At 40.1% G+C, this 17,008-nt stretch overlaps 1 protein-coding gene across 4 annotated transcripts in view; it reads left to right on the forward strand.

Moving 5' to 3' along the window:
• Positions 1-368: 368 nt before the first annotated feature.
• The window catches only part of LOC141495895 (putative serine protease 45), a 36,062-nt gene continuing 19,422 nt past the window's right edge, over positions 369-17,008 (forward strand). For 3 of the 4 annotated variants that reach the window (XM_074197761.1, XM_074197760.1, XM_074197763.1), the window contains exons 1-4: positions 369-529; positions 3,400-3,568; positions 5,641-5,906; positions 8,348-8,517. In XM_074197761.1, coding sequence (XP_074053862.1) covers positions 430-529; positions 3,400-3,568; positions 5,641-5,906; positions 8,348-8,517 — 705 coding nt within the window. In that variant the 5' untranslated portion in view covers positions 369-429. Of the gene's footprint in view, positions 530-3,399; positions 3,569-5,640; positions 5,907-8,347; positions 8,518-10,026; positions 10,811-17,008 lie in introns of those variants that run through there. The other variant, XM_074197762.1, reaches the window with a different exon arrangement.

Consider the following 17,008-nt stretch of genomic DNA (forward strand, 5'->3'; position numbering starts at 1 on the left):
GATCTGGGTCTGCTCTGAGACCATTCGGTCTGTCATTTCTTATAGCAAAAGTGATCCATCAAAATCCTCTATCAACAAGGAAGACCTTTTAAGAACTTCTTAAACATAAATTTCATTTAATGATCATTTCAGTTCCCCAAATCTTGTCTCTCTTTGTCGCTTTTTCTCCTTGTCTGTCTGTCTATCTCTGTCTTAGAAGACACAGCCCTCCTGCCCCCGCGGAGAGTCTGAAAGGAGGTACGGGGTCCCCAGAGATGCTGTCCCGGCCCTTGGAGGTTGCCACCACCGGGGGCGCTGTGCGGAGGGGCCGAGGAGGCCCCCGCAGCAGGGGGCGCTGTAGAAGGGGCTCAGAAGGCCCCCGCAGCAGGGGGCGCTGCAGGGAGGGGTGTCCCCGGGGCTACGGAGCGCCTCGCGGAAGGGCCACTGGTTATGGTTGCGGGGGCTCCCGGCAGGGTGCTGGCGAGGGCTGGGGCGCCCCTGCTCCCGCGGCTGCTGCCGCTGCTGCTGCTCTGGCCGTGCGGCGTCCCCGGTGCGGGCCCTCCGTGTTCAGAGGGTCGGCGGGGCGGGGCGGGGGAGGGGCACCGGGCCTCCGTGTGCGCTGCCCGCGCCAGGCCGAGGCGCTCCTGGGCCCGGCGCCCCACGTGACGCCGGGCCCACCCCACGTGACGCGGGGCGCCCCCCACGTGACGCCGGGGCGCCCAGGGCCGCGCTCTGCCCTCGGCCTGCGGCCTGGCGGGGCCCGCGGAGGGAGGCGCTTCCCTGGCAAAGGAGGGGGCGCCTTCGACGGACCCCCAAGTGAAGCCCTTTCCCAGGCCCCAGGAGCCCCTTTTATCCCCCCAGTGGGAGAAGTCCAGCCTGCCACTTCTCTCTGCCCTGCTTCTCTCTCTACTCTCTCGCCCTCTCTTTGTCTTTCTAGTTTTCTTGTTTTCCTCTCTTTGCTTTCTCTCTCTCTGTCTCTCTCTCTGTCTGCTTTTTTCTGTTTTTCTGTCTGCTTCTCTGTGTCTTTCTCTGTTTTTCTTTCTTTACTCTTTCACTCTCTTTCTGTCTTTCTAGTTTTCTTGTTTTCCTCTTTCTTTGCTTTCTCTCTCTCTGTCTCTCTCTCTGTCTGCTTTTTTCTCTCTCTTTCTGTCTGCCTCTCTGTGTCTTTATCTCTCTGTTTTTCTCTTTCTTTACTCTTTCACTCTCCTGTCTTTCTAGTTTTCTTGTTTTCCTTTCTTTGCTTTCTCTATTTCTGTCTCTCTCTCCGTCTGTCTGCTTTTTTCTTTCTTTTTCTGTCTGCTTCTCTGTGTCTTTCTCTCTGTTTTTCTCTTTCTTTACTCTTTCACTCTCTTTCTGTCTTTCTAGTTTTGTTTTCCTCTCTTTGCTTTCTCTATCTCTGTCTCTCTGTCTGTCTGCTTTTTTCTCTCTTTTTCTGTCTGCCTCTCTGTGTCTTTATCTCTCTCTGTGTTTTTCTCTTTCATTACTCCTTCACTCTTTGTCTTTTTATTTTTCTTGTTTTCCTCTTTCTTTGCTTTCTCTTTCTCTATTTGTCTCTCCCCATCTGTCTTTTTCTGTTTTCTGTCTGTCTTTATCTCTTTGTTTTCCTCTTTCTTTGCTTTCTCTATCTCTGTCTCTCTGTCTACTTTTTTCTCTCTTTTTCTGTCTGCCTCTCTGTGTCTTTATCTCTCTCTGTTTTTCTCTTTCTTTACTCTTTCACTCTCCTGTCTTTCTAGTTTTCTTGTTTTCCTTTCTTTGCTTTCTCTATTTCTGTCTCTCTCTCCGTCTGTCTGCTTTTTTCTCTCTTTTTCTGTCTGCCTCTCTGTGTCTTTATCTCTCTCTGTTTTTCTCTTTCTTTACTCTTTCACTCTCCTGTCTTTCTAGTTTTCTTGTTTTCCTTTCTTTGCTTTCTCTATTTCTGTCTCTCTTTCCGTCTGTCTGCTTTTTTCTTTGTTTTTCTGTCTGCTTCTCTGTGTCTTTCTCTCTGTTTTTCTCTTTCTTTACTCTTTCACTCTCTTTCTGTCTTTCTAGTTTTCTTGTTTTCCTCTTTCTTTGCTTTCTCTATTTCTGTCTCTCCCTGTCTGTCTGCTTTTTTCTCTGTTTTTCTGTCTGCCTCTCTGTGTCTTTATCTCTCTCTCTGTTTTTCTCTTTCATTACTCCTTCACTCTTTGTCTATTTTTCTTGTTTTCCTCTTTCTTTGCTTTCTCTTTCTCTATTTGTCTCTCTCCATCTGTCTTTTTCTCTGTTTTCTGTCTGTCTTTATCTCTTTGTTTTCCTTTCTTTGCTTTCTCTCTCTGTCTCTCTGTCTGTCTACTTTTTTCTCTGTTTTTCTGTCTGCTTCTCTGTGTCTTTCTCTCTGTTTTTCTCTTTCTTTACTCTTTCACTCTCTTTCTGTCTTTCTAGTTTTCTTGTTTTCCTCTTTCTTTGCTTTCTCTATTTCTGTCTCTCTCTCCGTCTGTCTGCTTTTTTCTCTGTTTTTCTGTCTGCCTCTCTGTGTCTTTATCTCTCTCTGTTTTTCTCTTTCTTTACTCTTTCACTCTCTTTCTGTCTTTCTAGTTTTGTTTTCCTCTCTTTGCTTTCTCTATCTCTGTCTCTGTCTGTCTGCTTTTTTCTCTCTTTTTCTGTCTGCCTCTCTGTCTTTATCTCTCTCTCTGTTTTTCTCTTTCATTACTCCTTCACTCTTTGTCTTTCTATTTTTCTTGTTTTCCTCTTTCTTTGCTTTCTCTTTCTCTATTTGTCTCTCCCCATCTGTCTTTTCTCTGTTTTCTGTCTGTCTTTAGCTCTTTGTTTTCCTCTTTCTTTGCTTTCTCTATCTCTGTCTCTCTCTGTCTGCTTTTTCCTCTGTGTTTTTCTGTCTGCCTCTCTATGTCTTTATCTCTGTTTTTCTGTTTTTTACTCTTTCACTCTCTGTCTTCTTATTTTCTTCTGTTTTCTCTTTCTTTGCTTTCTCTTTCTCTATTTGTCTCTCCCCATCTGTCTTTTTTCTGTTTTTTTGTCTGTCTCTCTGCTTTTCTTTCTTTGATTTCTCTATTTCTCTCTGTCTCTCCCTGTGTCTGTCTTTTTATCTCTGTTTTTCTGTCTGCCTTTCTATGTCTTTATCTCTCTCTGTTTTTCTCTTTCTTTCCTTTCTCAGGTTCTCTGTCTTTCCCTGTCTCTGTTTCTTTCTCTCTCAGTCTCTTCTCTCTATTTTTCTCTCTTCACTTTCACCTCCTGTCTTTCTGCCTATCCCTGTCTGATTTTCTGTCTTTCCTTTCTCTCTTCTTTTTCTTTCTGTGTCTTTCTCTATCACTCTTTCTGTCTCTGTTCTCTCTCTCTCTCTCTCTCTCTCTCTCTCTCTCTCTCTCTCTCTCTCTCTCTCTCTCTCTCTCTATGTATGTATCTATCTCCTTCCTCCTTTTCATGTCTGGCTAACTTCTTCCCTAGGCATACCTTGTGGCCAGTATCATCCATTTAGGAAAATCATTCAAGGACAGAATGCTGTACCATGTAAGTGGCCCTGGCATGTGAGCCTGAAAATTCATCATTTGTACTCATGTGGAGGAAGCCTCATTGATACTGAATGGGTGTTAACAGCAGCGCATTGTGTCATGTGGTGAGTTTCCCCCTTTGCCAGACCACACACACACACACACACACACACACAGGAGGAAAACTATTTCAGATATTATCATGAATTCCTCCACAAAATCAGAGAGCTGAAAATACCTTATGTTCCTCTAGGAAAATTGTACCTAAATTTCTCTTCCACTTATCCCACCAATCAATTAATCAAAAAGTATTTATTAAGTGTATCAGACCCTGAGCAAAATATCTTCTGAGGGACCTTCAATATTCCACTTGGCATTCGAAGCCCTTTATAGCTTGGCCCCCCTTACCTTTCCAGTCTTCCTCCATCTTACTCCCTGAAATGTCGTCTGCTTCCATCCAGTGATACTAGTCTTCTGACCAAACAAGACACTTCATCACTTGGCTTCAGGCATTTTCTCTAGTTGTCCTCTATCACTGGAATGCTCTCCCTTCTACACTCTAATGACTTCCTTGGTTTTCTTTAAATGCCAACTAAAATCCCATCTTCTACAGGAAGTCTTCACCAATCCCTCTTAATTGTATTGTCTTCCTCTATTAATCATGTACTATTTGGGGCTAGGTGTTGCAGTGGATAGAGTATTGGCCTTGGAGTCAGGAGGATGGGAGCTTGAATCCCACCTCAGATACTTGACTCTGACTAGCCGTGTGACCTTGGGCAAGTCCCTTAACCCTGATTGCCTTATCTCCAGGGCCATCTCCACTTATCCTGATTCATATCTGGCCACTAGACCCAGATGGCTCTGGAGGAAAATGTGAGACTGGTGACTTAGCACAATGCCCCCTCATTCAAATCCAGTCCATGTGCTTGTCATGGCATCATATGATATCATGGTCTTCTTCAAGATCAAAGGACAAACATCATCATGTCCTATTTAGTCTCTAGGTGGCTTATTTTATACATATTTGTTTGCAAGTTATTCTCCCATTAGACTGTAAACACCTTGAGATCAGAGATTGGTTTTTGTGTTTTTGCTTCTTTTTTGCATCCTGAGTGTAAGCAAAGGGCCTAGTTTATAAATGTTTATTGATTGATTGATTATACTAGGGGGATCCTTGTTCTCAGAGCTTAAAATCTTGTTGGGGATTTAGAATGTATACAAAAAGAGTATATGTAAAATCATGAATCTCTATTTTGTACAGATTGCTTTTAAAAAAGTATATATATATATATATATATATACATACATATTATACATATAAAACCTATAATGAATAATCTAATGATTACATGATATCAAGGGGAGGTGGAGAAGGAAGAGGGGGGGAAATGTGGAACTCAAAATCTTACCAAAAATTGAATGATGAAAACTATCTTTGCCTGTAGTTAGAAAACAAATTTATTAAAGAAATAAGAGAACTAACCCCCCCCAAATAGCATTATAATAAATGTAAAGAATGCATGAAAAGACTTTGCATAGATGCTTACTAGGGTGCTAAGCTCTATACTAGATACTAGAGATATAAACACTAAACAAAATTTGTTTCTGCTTGCAAAGAATTGCTATCCTTCCATGGGAGGGAAACGTGACCGGGAGGGCCAGTCTAGTCTGGAAAATTTTAGATTTTGTCTGGAACAATGGTGGCTACTAAGCAATGGGATGGATCCCAGAGTGGAAGTTCCAGATGGGAAAGAATTAAAGCCTCTGGTTTAACTGGTTCAGCTATTGAGAAGATGACCCTGTGAAAATCTGAAGATGTGTATAACAGATGAATAAGTACAGTTTAGTCAGGATTATAGGAACTCAGGAGAGACAACTTGTTGTGGGTTGAGGGGTCAAATAAAGTTTTTTGGAGGTCTTGAATTTCACTGGGTTTAAAAGAAGGAGCAGTAAGAAGAAAGGGGGGTACCACTGTTCCCAAAAGTAGGTGGGTTGGGAAGAAAAGGATAAGGCAGTGTGACCAAAGTTCCAGATGAAAGGGAAGAGAATGACATTTCTGAAACAAGCAAGAGATGAGTAAAGTTGGAGCTGAGGGTCCACGTGAACAGGTTAAAGGAAGCTGTGAAATCCTAGAAAGATATTTTCATATGAAATTAAGCCAACTACATATTTTATGATGTTTTCTCTTTTTCCACAGGAATTATGATTATACTGTGGAGCTTGGAGATATATATTACAACTCTAAGGACAGTACTGTCGCCTATGTCAAGGACATCATCATCCATCCTTCTTATACAGACTTATTTATCATCAAGAATGACCTTGCCCTTATACAATTGCAATCTCCTGTGAACCTCTCCCGGAAGATTCAACCTATCTGTCTCCCATCTAATAAATTCAACTTGAAGAATGGGACCCGCTGCTGGGTGACAGGATGGGGCCTAACTCAAAGACCTGAACAAGGTGAGAGAGGAGAATGTGGTTGTTGGTCTCCCCAATACAGAGCCAAGAGCTGTTTTTTTTTTCAGCTTAGTCTACAAGATTGAAGCTCAGAGACAGTGGGAGCCCTGGCCTCTGGCTGGCTAACTTCCCTTACCAGGATGACAAGAGCCCTCTTGGAGGTCAGTGGTGAGGGGGCTGGAGAGGGAGGGAGCAGAGTGGGAAAGGCTGGAGCTAAGGGTCTTTAAATAGTTTGTTTAGTGCCCATTGGCCGACAAGAGGTTGTATAGCTTAGTAGGGCAGAAATTCTAAACTTTCATTTGTCATGGGACCCTTTAGGCAATCTGGTGAAACCTATGGAATCCTTAGAGTAATTGAGAGAGCCAGAGTGATTTAGGGCTGGTAAACCCTAAGAAAACTTTCCAGATTTCAGTGTTCAACACTGATCCATTCCTTTGGTCACAACACCCACAGGTAAGGAAGGGTGTGATAATTTATCTTGTTAGAAGGAAGGGAAAGGAAAGCAGAAAGGAAGGAAGAAAGTAAGAAACAGTTGTGTTGTTTAACTGGCCAGCTGTGGGGCAGTTCCTACTGCTCACCCAAGCTGTTGTTTGTCTTTTGTTCCTGAACTGGGAGGTGATATCATGACATACAAATGAACTGGATTTGAGTGAGGGAGGCTGTGCAAAGTTACCAGTCTCACTTTCTCCTCCAGAGCCCCTCTGGGTTCAGTGGCCAGATACAGACTTGGATGATTAGAGATGGCTCTGCTTGGCTCAGACTGAAAGTAAATAGCAATTGTTTCTGTTTGGGCCAGAAACCCTGAGGGTCTTTCCCTCCAGAGTGATCTTTTTTTTTGACTAATCAGTGCCTCTGTCAAACTGAGACTTGTTAAAGACCTTAGCTTAAAGAGGCCAAGTTCTATTGCATCCAGGGCCATCTCCAGTCATTTCTAGCCACTGGACTCAGATGACTCTGAAAGAAAAAGTGAAGCTGGTAACTAACAAATCCAATTCACTTGCATGACATGGCATCACCTCCCTGATGTCATGGTCCTCTTTGAGAATGAAAGATAAACTGGGGGTAGCTAGGTGGAGTAGTGAATAGCAAACCAGCCCTGGAATCCAGAGAATCTGAGTTCAAATGCTGCCTCAGATGCTTGATACTTATTAGCTTAACCCCATTGCCCCACAAAAATGAGAGAGAGAGAGAGAGAGAGAGAGAGAGAGAGAGAATGAAGCATAAACAACATGTAAGACTTAGTATGAAACATAAACAACAACATGTAAGGCTTAGTATGATTGTTTTAAATGTATTAGTGAGAATATTTAGTAATTCAAAGGAAGACAATTATATTTGAATGCAACCTTCAAAATACAGTTAGCCTTTCCACATTTCAACTTTCCCCATTGGGGTTTAACTGCATTGTTGTCAACATATGAAATTAAATGAGAATTTTGGGAGAGTTTTGAGGAAGTTGCAGATGACATGTGCAAACTAGCAGATTACACAGAATCTATGACCAAATATTTAATCCAAATTTTACAAAAATACCCCAAAAAGGAAAAAAATTCAGACTTATTCTCTAGTATGAAGGAAGGGCCAAATAATTTTACATATATTTAACAGATTACTGGGGTGGTAGTTGGGGTGGGGAGAATGCCATGCCCCTAACCCCCTCCATGTGATAAGGTAAATTATATTAAAAACTCATTCCCAGACCCCAATTTAAGAATTCCTAGGGTAGTAATATGAAAATGAAATTGGATCAAGAGAAATTAGGACAAATTTGCTCACATTGTGAGCAGTTCCCTATTGGAACAGGCTGCCTTCAACCAAACTTTTGGTTACTTAAAAGTTTCATGCCAGCTCTAGATGACTATTATCATGAATAAAGTAAAAGGGATTCCCCATCTAGTTGGAGAGAGGACTAGGGACCTCCAAGGCTCCTTACTGCCTTGAGATTCTAATCTCAAAAGACTCAGTGTCTTTCTGACCTTGTGTTTAGCAGGTAAGCAGACAGGGTTATAGGAACTCAGAAGAGGGAAAATTCACTGTGGGCTGAAGGGGTCAGAGAAGTTTTCTTGGAGGTCTTGAAAAGAAGAAGAAAGCAGTGAATTCATGCAAGCAATTATAATTATTATAAGTGGTGAGTCTCACTACCTGTACCCACAGAGTATTTCTTCTCTAGCCCTTTCTCTCCCTCCATATGCATGTCTCTCTCATCTGCCTTTCCCTTCCAGACTTTGCGATTGTCCTCTGCAACTGAGGGACACCAAGGCTTGGCATTCTGAACCATTGGTGGGTGGAGGCTTTGCTTTTGTAGTGAGTTCTGGCTTTGGGGTATGTGCTTGAGCAGGAGCAGGATGTGAATGGTTCCTAGGGTAGCAGAGGCCTCAAGAGAAGACTGGATGGTGTAGAGGGATGGTGACCTTTTGTCTGTATTATTGCCTGTTAATTCCTAGCCTCAGAAGATGACTATCCTAGTCGACTCCAGGAAGCTGATCTATACATCATTGAAAAAAATCACTGCAACAAAATGCTGGCAAAAGCCCTGTTTTTTACAACAGTTTTCCCCATCATCAGTAATGAAATGCTCTGTGCCTATCACCCACAAGGAAAAGATTCCTGCCAGGTTAGTTCCTCCCATGCTCCCTCTACCTCCCCCTCTGCCACCATAGATTCTAACTAAATATTATCAGCAAAAGTCAGGATTGCCTGAATTACCAGTCTTTTTGGACCTTTGCTAACTAAATGGTTTGGGGCCATGGGGTTAAGTGACTTGTCCAAAGTCACACAGCTAGTAAGTGTCATGTGTGTTTTGCCAGATTTGAACTTAGGTCCTTCTGACTCCAGGGCCAGTTTTCTATCTACTGTGCAACCTGGCTGCTCCAACTCAATAGTTCTTAATGTGTGATCCTTAAATGTTTTTGGTAACATTTTGTTAAATGAATTTCAATGTAACTGGTTTCCTTTGTAATCCAATATGATCTGTTTTATTCTTTTAAAAATATTATTTTGAAAAACTTCCCCAAAAGAAGTTAAGAGCACCTGGGTAGAAGATGAATGGTCAGCCATAGAGAAGTGTCACTGCTTTATGGTCATTGGAAAGTTTAGGTCTAGACAATGGAGAAGAAAAAGAGAGAGCTGAAACCTCCCCTCTCCAAAATCTGTGGAGAAGAAACCAAATACAAATAGGGTCCAAAGAGGTAAGATTCTAAAAATAAGTAGATAGAGCCAGCTAGAGGAAGCAAGATGATAAAGTTAAGAGTTGGGGTGAGGAGCTTAAAAATCTATAATTACACTAATTCCATTCAAGTGGAATTGGGTTGTTGTGAGACAGATTGTGTCTCTCTAAATCCTTCTTTGGATTTGAGGTCTATGGTATGGGACCCCTATAATATATTCCTAGCCCTGTCACTAGAAAGGTATATGATGTTAAGCAAACCATTTCTTCCTTTGGAATCTCAGTTTCCTTATCTGTATAATGAAGGAGTTGGATCAGATGGTCTCTGTGATCCCTTTCACTTCTGACATTCTAAATCTTCTGAGCAAATGTCTAGGCCATAATGGAAATAGATAGTTTCTTTTCTCTTTTGCCCCCTACATAAATCCTTTGGACCTCCCTCCTTGGATTTATGACTTTTTGCTTCCTGGAAAAAATCTGGCAAAAAAAAAAATCATTGTGCTGGAAAGATTAAGGATTTCATCAAATTCTCCTATTGAGTGTTTGTGATGTAGGTCCCTGTAGGAGAGCCTGCCAAGGTCCAGAAATCATCTGCCTCTGTCAAGCCTCTGGCAGGCATAAAACCTATGGCGAAACAGAGAACAGGATGGTGAAGAAAAATGGAGGAAAGATGAGATAGGGAGCCATGGCTGCAGTGGGGGTGGGGATTTGAGTTGGTCTCAGGTAGTGACGGAAGTCAGGGAATAATCATGTGTGTGTGTGTGTGTGTGTGTGTGTGTGTGTTAAATTGAGAAGTGGTGGGAGAAGTGGTTTCTCATTCCCAGCTCCTACAGAATCCCTTCTGTGGTTCTTCTACCCTTCCTGAAGTGTCTGGAATTCAGTAAAATCTCATCATTCATCCATACTCCAAGTCTTAAAGTTCTAGTTTCTACTATAACTTTCTCTCTCTTTCTCCAGGGGGATTCAGGGGGCGCTCTTGCCTGTGAAGTTGGAGAGGACACCTGGGTACAGGCAGGGATAGTGAGCTGGGGAATTGGCTGTGGAAATCCTGAAATACCTGGAATTTATACTAGAGTCAGTTCATTCTCCACATGGATCATCAAAACCATAAACCAAAAAAACTCTTCATTTTTGGCCTCTTCCTGTCTCATATGTATCTCGATGCTGCTGTCCCTTTGTGTCCTAATAACTCTGTGACACAGCTTCCTCATGTCCCTGCAATCTCTGCTCAACTACCCTTCTTTTGCCTTCTTTCAAACCCTCCTCAAATCTTACTGCTCCCTCGAAGGACTTCTCAGCCTTCCTTACTTTCAAAACCCGGTTTCACTGAGTGGCAAGAGGATGAGTCAGTTACTGTATGGAAAACACTTGAGAGTTGCTATTATAGGTTGTAATGGTTGTTTTTATTATAATTCCCCATCGAGTAGGTGCCATGATCTGGAGTGTGGTCTTTGGCCATAGGAGATGGATGTAACATAAACCAAGGCAAGCTGTTGGGAAGATGGGTAGAACCTTTGGCTTTCAAAGTTCCTGAGGTCCTCCATCCTCAGCTCAGTTCTTTCCTCCCTTCAAGAAGCCATCAGAATTATTCTTTTCCCTTCTCCCAATCTCTATCTACTCCCTAACCAGAGACTTAAGGTCCTTCACTTCCCCTTTGTTGGATGGATAGGATATGGTTCCCTTTGATCCATCTTGCTTTGATCATTAATGCTTCATGTTAATAAAACTTCAGAAAAGCATGCAGCTGACTGAGAGAAAAGCTATTATCTCTGAGTATAAAGGTTTTGGAAACTGATGATAAACTTCTCTGGTGTTATCCAAATGCCCATCCTCTCATTGAACAAGGCCTTGGTGGTGTTGGTGGCCTGTTTTGTTGCACCCATTGCTTGAAGAACATTGCTGCCCCTGTAAGCAAGGGACTGAATGCCCTCTTCATTGATGGGTGGAAGGATTACTTGAGCTGCTTTAAGAGAGAATTTTGATCACAACCATGTTCTATCTATCATAGAACACCAATATCCTCTATTCAATTTTTAATATGTGTCAGGTCCTGTGTACAGCAATGCAGAAGCAGGCTTGAAAAAAAATAACACAAGAGTTGTCCTCAGGGAGCTTAGAGTTTAATGGGCAAGTTACTCAAACTTTCTGTGCCTCAGTTTCTTCATCTTAAAGTAAGAAGGTTGGACTAGTTGGTTTCTAAGGGTCCCTCCCAGCTCTGAATATATGATGCTATAAAGGAGAAATTTCAAGAGGAGGAAGAGAGAAATTCTCTAAGGTGAAGATGAGGAGGGAATAAACACATTCCAGGTGTGGGAACTGGCCAGTGCAAAGGCATGGAGATAGGAAATATAACATCTTATGTGAGGAATGAAAAAAGGTCATAAATCAGATGGATCATGATGGAGTGCAAGAAATGGGATAATTGGAGTGTGGAGAGAAAAGAAGAGAATCCAGCACAGAACCTTGAGGGACTCACATACTTAGAAGACAGGAGACAAATGATGATCCAACAAAAGAAACAGAGCAATTACAAAATCAACAAGAGAATCAAGACTGAGTAGATTCAGGAAAGACAAGGAAAAGAAAAAATATCCAGGAAAAAGGATGGTAAAGGATCCAAAGTTGCAAAAGGTCATATAACAAGAGAACCAAGAAGAGACAGTTGTATTCACAATTGGCTTGTCTGCTTAAGAATTCAGTCCCCACACCTGGAATGTGTTCATTCCCTCCTCATCTTCACCTTAGAGAATTTTTCTCTTCCTCCTCTTGAAATTTCTCCCTTATAGCATTGCATATTCAGAGCTTGGAGGGACCCTTAGAAGCCAACTAGTTCAACATTCTCACTTTAAGATGAAGAAACTGAGGCACAAAAAGTTTGCATAACCTGCCCATTGAACTACCAAAACAAGAGAACCAAGAAAAGACAGTTGTATTTCACAGTTAGTTTGGCAGTTTAGGAAGACAGAAGTGGAGGGAAGGCCTGAATATCCTTATAGGTAGTGACAAAGGACCCAGTAAATAGTGAGAGACTGAAGGTTTGTGATCAAAGGGGTAAGCTCTTGGTGGAGAGGGAGGGAAGGAGATCAAGGCACAGACAGAGGGGTTTGCTTGGAAAAGAAAAGGCTGCCTCTTTCTTAGAGGCTCATGCTAGGTAGGAGAGAATTGCTGAGGTGATGGAGAAATATTAAGGCATGCAAGAGAGGAGATGATAGGGATCACCCCTGATGACTTTAATTTTATTTTAGAATCAGAGACAAGGTTATGTGCTGAAAGATAAAATTTGGACAATGGGTTTAGAAGCTTCAGGAGAAAGGTATTGGAACAGCCACTGAGAGGACCATGATAGAAACACAAAATAATAGGAATTAAAATATTGCCTTGCTGAAGTATGGGTCCAATTGAGACTAGATATGTGAACTTCTGAAGACATGGTCATCATGTTTGTGTCATCTTCAGCAGTTTTTAATAGCACAAGAGTGGGGAGAAAAGAAAGTGGATTGTCTAGGTTGGAAGATTGGCATATTCTAATGGCTGTAGGACAAAGAGGCAAAAAGGCAACTGCACAGTCAAACTGGTTAATACAAGGTCAAGACTGAGACCGAAGTAGGACTGACTGTGAGACTATGGAAAGATGGAGAATCTGGATATCACATAGGGAGATGATGGCCAGTCTGACATTGACCATTAGGTATTGAGCTGCCCTCATGGAGATGGCCTCTAGTTTGAGATGAGAGCTTCCCTCAAACTTGATAAACATTAAGGTTGAAATCTAGTTCTAGTAATCTGTGGAATCAAATAACCATAAATACCTTAAAAATGGAGAGAACCAAGGTTGAGGGAAAGCTGGAGGGTCAGCATATTATGATTATGGAAGGAGATTTAACAATTCAGGATCATGGAAATGGAATGTTTTTGGTTCATAGTAAAATTTATAGTATAACCCCTCCTGTAGGCCTCTGAAGTGGGGTGGGAGGTCATGGGAACTGAAGAATTATCAGAACCTTGGAGTCCAGAGCAACAGAGGTGATTACTCAAGGGAATCACTTGTCTCCAGTTTCTCAAACCAGTATTGCTCTTCTTTTTCTTGGTGGTCTCTGTGAATATGCTTTCCCATTCTCTGCTTGTTGTTCAGAGGCTCCAGCTCTACCCTCTTTCAAAAGAAATTTTAGGATCATAATTTAAAGCTGAAGAGAAACTTTGGGGTAATCTAACCCCTCATTTTACAGGTGAGAAAACTGAAGCCCTGAGAGATTTGACTTGCCCGACCTGACAAGAGTAGTAATAAATAAAACCAAGGTTTGAACTACAAGCCTCTGACCATGATCCCACCTAGAATTTACTGGATTAAAGAATTTAGGGCTAGATGGGAAGTTGGAAATCATTAAAACAACAATAACAACTCATTGTCCTAGTAAATTCATAGGAAAACTTCATACCATCAAAAAACAGTTAGTATTCATACTATACAAATTGTTCCTAAATATAAGAAAATACCTATCAAGTGCCTTTTATGAGACATATGTAGACATAAAGCACAGAATTATACATGAATGTCATAAATGTATATCAATTCAGAAATTTTAAATAAAATCCTGTCATATAGATAATAGCAACTCATTCAAGAAATCTTTCCTTGTAACCAATTTATACCAGGAATTAAGGATTTTTCAACATTAAAAAAGAAATCAAGGTGATTGATTATATTATAAACAAAAACATTCAAAACACATGATTATCTCAATAGATTCAGAAAAACTTTTGATAAAGTACAACATCCATTTACCCTATAAAGCATAGGCATGGAGGGGTTTTACTATCATAAAGAGCATCTATTTAAAATTAAACCAAAAGTAAACATCATGTGCAAAAGAGATATGCTAAAACTTTTCACAATAAACTGAGGAATAAAACATATATGTCCACCCTCTCCATTATAACTTGATATTGTTCTGGAAATGTAAATTAGCATAAGATAAAAGAAAGGAATTAAAGGCATAAAGATAGAAAAAACTATTCCTATTTGCTGATGATCAGGAAGTCCTAGGAAATCAGCAACACTATTAAATAATACAGTATCAAGATTTCAGGCTACAAAAATAAACACTCAAAAGAGCAGCATTTCTGTGTAATAGTAACAAAAATCCAAGAGACAACAATAGAGAAATTCCATTCCAAATAAACATGTTCAGTAGTTTCAGTCAGATCCAAATCTCCATGATCTCATCTGGGGTTTTCTTTTATTTATTTGTTTGTTTGTTTATTTTTGGTTTTTGCTAGGCAATGGGGTTAAGTGGCTTGCCCAAGGCCACACAGCTAGGTAATTATTAAGTGTCTGAGGTCCCATTTGAACTCAGGTACTCCTGACTCCAGGGCGGGTACTCTATCCACTGCGCCACCTAGCTGCCCCATCTGGGGGTTTTCTTGACAAAGATACTACTACAGTGGTTTCCCATTTCCTTCTCCAGCTCATTTTACAAATGAAGAAAATGAGACAAATTGGGTTGAGTGACTTACCTGGGAGTCACATAGCTAGTAAGTATCTGAGTTTAGATTTGGACTCAAAAGGATGAGTCTTTCTGACTTTAAGTCTGGCTCTCTATGCATTGCATCTCCTACCTGCCTAATAGCTGTAGAATGAGTAAAAAAATCTAGGGAACAATCTACCAAAAAGTTTAAATAGAAGATGCTTTTTAAAAGAAAGAAATAAATACCTAGAGGAATATTCTGTGCTTGTGGGTGGGACATGTCAATAATAAAAATGACAATACTACCAAAGTGAATTTCCCAGATTTAGTACTAGGCCAATCAAATTATCAAAGGGACACTTTACAGAAAAATAATAAAATTCTTTTGGAAAAACAAAAGATCCAGAATAAAAAAAAGGCACTAGTGAAAATAAATAGTGATGAAGACGGAATGGCACTAGTACTTCCAGACCTCAAACTGTGGGTTAAGGCAGCAGTCATGAAAACCATCTGGTACTAGTTTAAAAATAAATATAAAGGAAGATCAATGGAACAGACCAGACAAGGGAGAATCAGAAACAATGGAACTCAATGACCCAGTTTTGACAAATAGGAAAACATAATTCTATTTGATAAAAATTGCTAGGAAAACCAAAAAAAGAAGGATGGTGGAAATTAGGCTTAGACCAATACATTCCACCATATTCCATTTTACATTCTAAATGGATATATGACTAAAATATCAAAGATCATACTATAAAATATGGAGAGAAGCAAATCATATATCTCATAGTTATGAGTAGGATATGTTATCTTTTTTAAAAATTTAAATATTTATTTTTCCAACTACATGCAATGGTAGTTTTCAACAGTCATTTTTTTGCAAGGTATTGAGTTTTACATTTTTCTCCCTCCATCCCTTCCCTCCCTCTCCTCCCAACAGAAAGCAATCTAATATAGGTTCTACATGTATAATCATGCTAAGCATAGATCCATATTAATCATATTGTGAAAGAAGAGTCAAATCCAAACAGAAGAAAAAAGAACATAAGGGAGAAAAAAATTATATCATACATATGACAACTTTTAAAAATTTAAGGCAGTGAGCTTTTGTCTGTATTTAAACTCCACAGTTCTTTCTCTGGATGTGGATGGTAGTTTCCATCACAAGTCTTTTATTTATTTTTTATTAAAGATTTTATTTTAGTTTTACAATTTTTCCCCAATCTTACTTCCCTCCCCCACCCCCACCCCCATGGAAAGCAATCTGTCACTTTGTTTCCATGTTGTACATTGATCCAGATTGAGTGTGATGAGAGAGAAATCATATCCTTAAGGAAGAAACAAAAAGCATAAGAGACAACAAGATCAGACAATAAGATATCTGTTCTTTTTTCTAAATTTAAAGGGACTAGTCCTTGAACTTTGTTCAAACTCCACAGTTGTTTTTCTGGATACAGATGGTATTCTCCATTGCAGATAGCCCCAAATTGTCCCTGATTGTTGCACTGATGAAATAAGCATGTCCATCAAGGTTGAACATCACCCCCATATTGCTGTTGGGGTGTACAGTGTTTTTCTGGTTCTGCTCATCTCACTCATCATCAGTTCATGCAAATCCCTCCAGGCTTCCCTGAATTTCCATCCCTCCTGGTTTCTAATAGAATAATAGTGTTCTATGACATACATATACCACAGTTTGCTAAGCCATTCCCCAATTGAAAGACATTTACTTGATTTCCAACATGTCTTTTAGAATTATCTTTGGTTATTGTGTTGCTGAAATGAACAAGTCCAACTCAGTTGATCATCACCCATTATTAATGTTAGTATGTACACTGTTCTTCTGATTCTACTCATTTCACTCGGCATCAGTTCATGTAAGTCTTTCCAGGCTATTTTGAAGTCTGTTCCCTCATGATTTCTTATAAAACAATAATGTGACATCACATTAATATACCACAATTTGTTCAGCCATTCCCCAATTGATGATACCACTTCAAAAAGAGATGCTATGAATATTTTTGTATTTGTATGTAACTAAACAAAGAATAGGTGTTTAAAATAGGTAACTGATTTCATTATACTGAAAAACTCCTGAAAAAAACAAATTATTTGAAGCTAGGAAGCTAATGATTTAATAGGGCAAAACTATTTGTATTAATTTTTTCTGATAAGGATTTGGTATACAAAAAAAAATGGAAACAATTGACATTCATATAAGACCAAAGACAAATTAAGTGGTCAAAAGATATGAACAAACAGTTCTTTAAAAAATTGAAAACTATTAGCAGCCATATAAAAGGATGCTCCAGATTGCTAATAATAACCTTGAGATTTCATTGCAAATTGACAAAGATGACAAATGATGGGAATGGTCAATGATGAAGGGATTATGGGAAAATTGGGATACTAGTGAATTATGAAAGGAGCTGTGAAATGTTATAACCATTTTGGAAAGCAATTTGGAATCA

The sequence above is a fragment of the Macrotis lagotis genome, chromosome 8 (genome assembly GCF_037893015.1).
Source record: "Macrotis lagotis isolate mMagLag1 chromosome 8, bilby.v1.9.chrom.fasta, whole genome shotgun sequence".
Classification (NCBI taxonomy): Eukaryota; Metazoa; Chordata; class Mammalia; order Peramelemorphia; family Peramelidae; genus Macrotis; species Macrotis lagotis.